Source organism: Nilaparvata lugens, chromosome 9 (assembly GCF_014356525.2).
Source record: "Nilaparvata lugens isolate BPH chromosome 9, ASM1435652v1, whole genome shotgun sequence".
NCBI classification, from domain to species: Eukaryota; Metazoa; Arthropoda; class Insecta; order Hemiptera; family Delphacidae; genus Nilaparvata; species Nilaparvata lugens.
The window spans coordinates 31,779,133-31,782,802 of record NC_052512.1 but is presented as its reverse complement, the minus strand read 5'-3'; the positions used below and the strand labels follow the sequence as shown (position 1 = coordinate 31,782,802).

The 3,670-nt window shown below is 35.3% G+C and overlaps 1 protein-coding gene across 2 annotated transcripts in view; it reads right to left on the bottom strand.

The window, feature by feature from the left end:
- Positions 1 to 3,353, bottom strand: part of LOC111055095 — a 52,266-nt gene extending 48,913 nt beyond the window's left edge. Inside the window, exon 1 of one of the 2 annotated variants that reach the window (XM_039435244.1) lies at positions 2,987 to 3,353. In XM_039435244.1, coding sequence (XP_039291178.1) covers positions 2,987 to 3,148 — 162 coding nt within the window. In that variant the 5' untranslated portion in view covers positions 3,149 to 3,353. The remainder of the gene's footprint in view (positions 1 to 2,986) is intronic. The other variant, XM_039435245.1, reaches the window with a different exon arrangement.
- Between the last annotated feature and the right edge of the window lie 317 nt (positions 3,354 to 3,670).

Genomic DNA, 3,670 nt, shown 5'->3' with positions numbered 1-3,670 from the left:
GCGTTCGAAGGAGTCTCCTTTTCCTTTTGTATTATCCTTAAAATGCAAAATTTCAAAAAACCATATGTATATGTCGACGCGAAAATGAAAAAGGAACATACCCGTCAAATTTCATGAGAATCTATTGCTGCGTTTCGCCGTAAATGCGCAACATATTAACATAAATAAAGAGTCACTCCGCTTATATGGGCTACTTGATTCAAATAAGAACGATATAAAAACTTTTAATACCATAGGTCATTTTCAACTTGAAATATAAATAAAGAGAAATGCAAAACCGTCGGCTTGAACCTTGGACCTCATTTCACTCGGTTAATAAAACCATATGGATGTACAAACATATGATTAAAAATAAAATGATTGCGAAGTACTGTTTAGAAGAAACGTGTGGATGGTACTCGGAATGGACGAGGATATTGAGTGATATTGATATCGAATTGCCGATAACAGCGCGCAACTGGAAAGCGGTGAATTTCAGACAGGGGTGGGAGTCAACATGGGAGCGGGCACTGAAAAAATGAAAACAAATTTTCAAAATAAATGGCTAGAAAGACGAGAGCGTTCCCAGTTCCATAAGGTGTACGCAGCTGTCAAAATTGATAATACGATAGATTATATCAATGATGAGAATAGGCGCAACGTTATATCATTTATATTTAAAGCCAGAGGGGGATTATTTTCATTAAATCATAGCCCACATAGAGAAGAAGAGATTTCTCTATTGGTATTTGTTCAATGTGTAACAGCAGAGAAACAGAGGATATCTTTCATTTTATCGGTAGCTGCTCTATACTGTTAGAGATAAGGATGAAATGGCTGAAAAGAAATTCAATGAAAAGAGAAGCAGTGATAGATTACTTAAACGGTAAATGTTGGCAGAGTCTGGTCGTGTTTTTGAGAGAGGCTTGGGCTTATAGAAAAGAGTTGATAAGGGAATTCAATTTTTGATTCGTGAACAATAGAGTCGTTGATAGATTTATTGTGTCATTTATTTATTTATTATAAATTATTATGAAACATTTATTATAAGTGTCATTTCAAATTAGTTATTAAAGTTTTTATTTGTCTTTGATCAGTCCAGCCACATTGACACCCATATTGAACTTGATTAGTGTCATAGTGAGAATGTGTGAGCATTCTGAGCATTTTGTGTGTGAGCATGGTGTTGTGTCTTTACATTTTAAGGACTGTAAACTATAAACCCGGCTGACGGCTTCGGCCAAGCCTAGAGAACTTTTTAACTTTGTCGAAAGAGAACATATATTATGTTATTTTGAATTCATTTTTCAAACGAGGTGTTTTTTACTTTCCTTGCCCTATTACCATAGGTAAGGAAAGTATTGCTTTCCGAAAAAAATTAAGGTACCCAAATTTCCAAATTTCTATACGTTTCAAGGTCCCCTGAGTCCAAAACAGTGGTTTTTGGGTATTGGTCTGTATGTGTGAGTGTGTGTGTGTGTATATGAGTGTATGTGCGTCTGTGTACACGATATCTCATCTCCAAATTAAAGGATCCGACACGAACATTTTCGATCAAATGCAATTCAAGATGGCGGCTAAAATGGCGAAAATGTTGTCATAAAAAAGGGTTTTACGCAATTTCTCAAAAACGGCTCCAACGATTTTGATCAAATTCATACCTAGAAAAGTCATTGATAAGCTCTATCAATTGCCACAAGTCTCATATCTGTAAAAAATTCAGGAGCACTGCACCATCTATGCAAAGTTTGGTTTTAGATTCCCAATTATCAGGATTCAGATACAATTTAAACGAGTGGGAAAGATTGAGCATAAAAATCTCTACAATTGATGTTCAGTAACATTTTCACCTAAAACTGAAAATAAGCACGAAATTCGAGAAAATAAGATTAGTCAATTGCAAACTGTTGATTCTATTAAATCATTCACTATGAAGAGATAGCAGACCTCGTGTATATCTAGCGTTATTGTCCTGTCACCAGCTGGCTCAGATCTTAGAAAAGTAGACTTGAGATGCGCGGGAACACTAGTGTCAGTTGATAAATTTTCATAAAGGCAAGGAAAGTTGTGTGAGTGCACCACACCAGATTTTGTTAATGAGTTTTCCTTTTTCTCTTTTTTGTATTATCTGAATTATGTTAATAAAGTTCTATTCTATTCTATATGATTAAAAATAAGAAACTTGCAATAGTATTCATTTAATTATGTAATAATTTTATTCATTATTTCCAATCACTTGATAATGGCATTATGTCGACGAAACATGTGTTGACTAAAAAATTTTAAAAATCTGGTGTGACGCACTGACACAACTTTTCTTGCCGTTATGAGAATTGATCACCTGACGCTAGTGTTCACGCGCATCTCAAGTCTACTATTCAACGATCTGAGCCAGCTGGTGACAGGACAATAACGCTGGAGACACACGAGGTCTGCTATCTCTTCATAGTGAATTATTTAAATATCGGGGGACCGAGCTTTGCTCTGGAGTGTAAAAACATAGAAAAATTGTGATGAAAGACTGAATTTATAGTTTATATTTATTTATTCAATTTCTCAGTCCTACAATTATTTTTTCCTACAGTTATGTTGAAAAGTGGCCATTGCTGCACTGATTACAGAACGCAAAGAATCACTTTTCCGCTCTAGTGCGGGAAAAATTTTTCTGCACTCCAGATTTGCAACATGGCAACGCAAAATACTTAGTAGGTTATATGGAGCACCAGTGCAGCAAAATCAAAATGAAGTTGGTAACAGTGACTGGGCTGCTATAGTGAGCAGAGGTGCAACGCACAAATTATTACATTATATATTATAACCAAGGACAACATTTTTATTCATTTTGTTAATAACTTTGGTGTAAACGCAGCTCAAGATTTCTATTTTCATTTATATTCAAGAGTAGCCCTAAAGGAAAAGAAGACAATTTGATCCAAAAACAGTAATTATTACATGAAAACGTACGATCTCATCACGTAAATCAGAAAATCACTCAAATTCAACTTACTGCTGCAGTAGAGCTGGGACGTCCTGCAGTCTGAGTGCGTCCATCAGTGCGACGTCTTGCAGTTTGAGGGCGTTGTATGGCATCCACTGGTGCCAACATAATTGAGCCAAACAAAATGACCACCATCATCACAGGCAGAGCCAAATGCTGGATGTCCGCCATTATCACACCACTGCTGTGTCCAACAAGAGTTCAGATTATATTAAATTACATTATTTCTCAATTGATGTAGATCACAATATTTGCAGGATTATGTACAACTTTAGTGAGGTCCACGTTATAATGGCATTTAATCAAATGCTAATGAATTAATAATTTTTTATTAAACGAGAATCCCAATTAAATACTGTATAACACCACGAAGACTTCTGCTACTACAAATACTGACATCAGGGTAAACAGCTGGATGGAAATTCGATGAGCGCTACTATTCAAAAATTATTCTCAGCCCGGGAACAAAATAATTTTTTAATAGTAGCGCTCATCGAATTTCCATTATAGTGAGTCAACGTTATAATGGCAGAGAAAAAAGATAGTAGAACAACGTTGCCGATCCTCTGTCTTGTCAATGCCTTCTATAGATGGTAGCTGATACAGGTTTATTGAAGTAATATCAACTGTTCATTCTCGTTTAAAATAATCAATTATATTTTATTAAGCAAGAAATCATATTTCTCAATAATT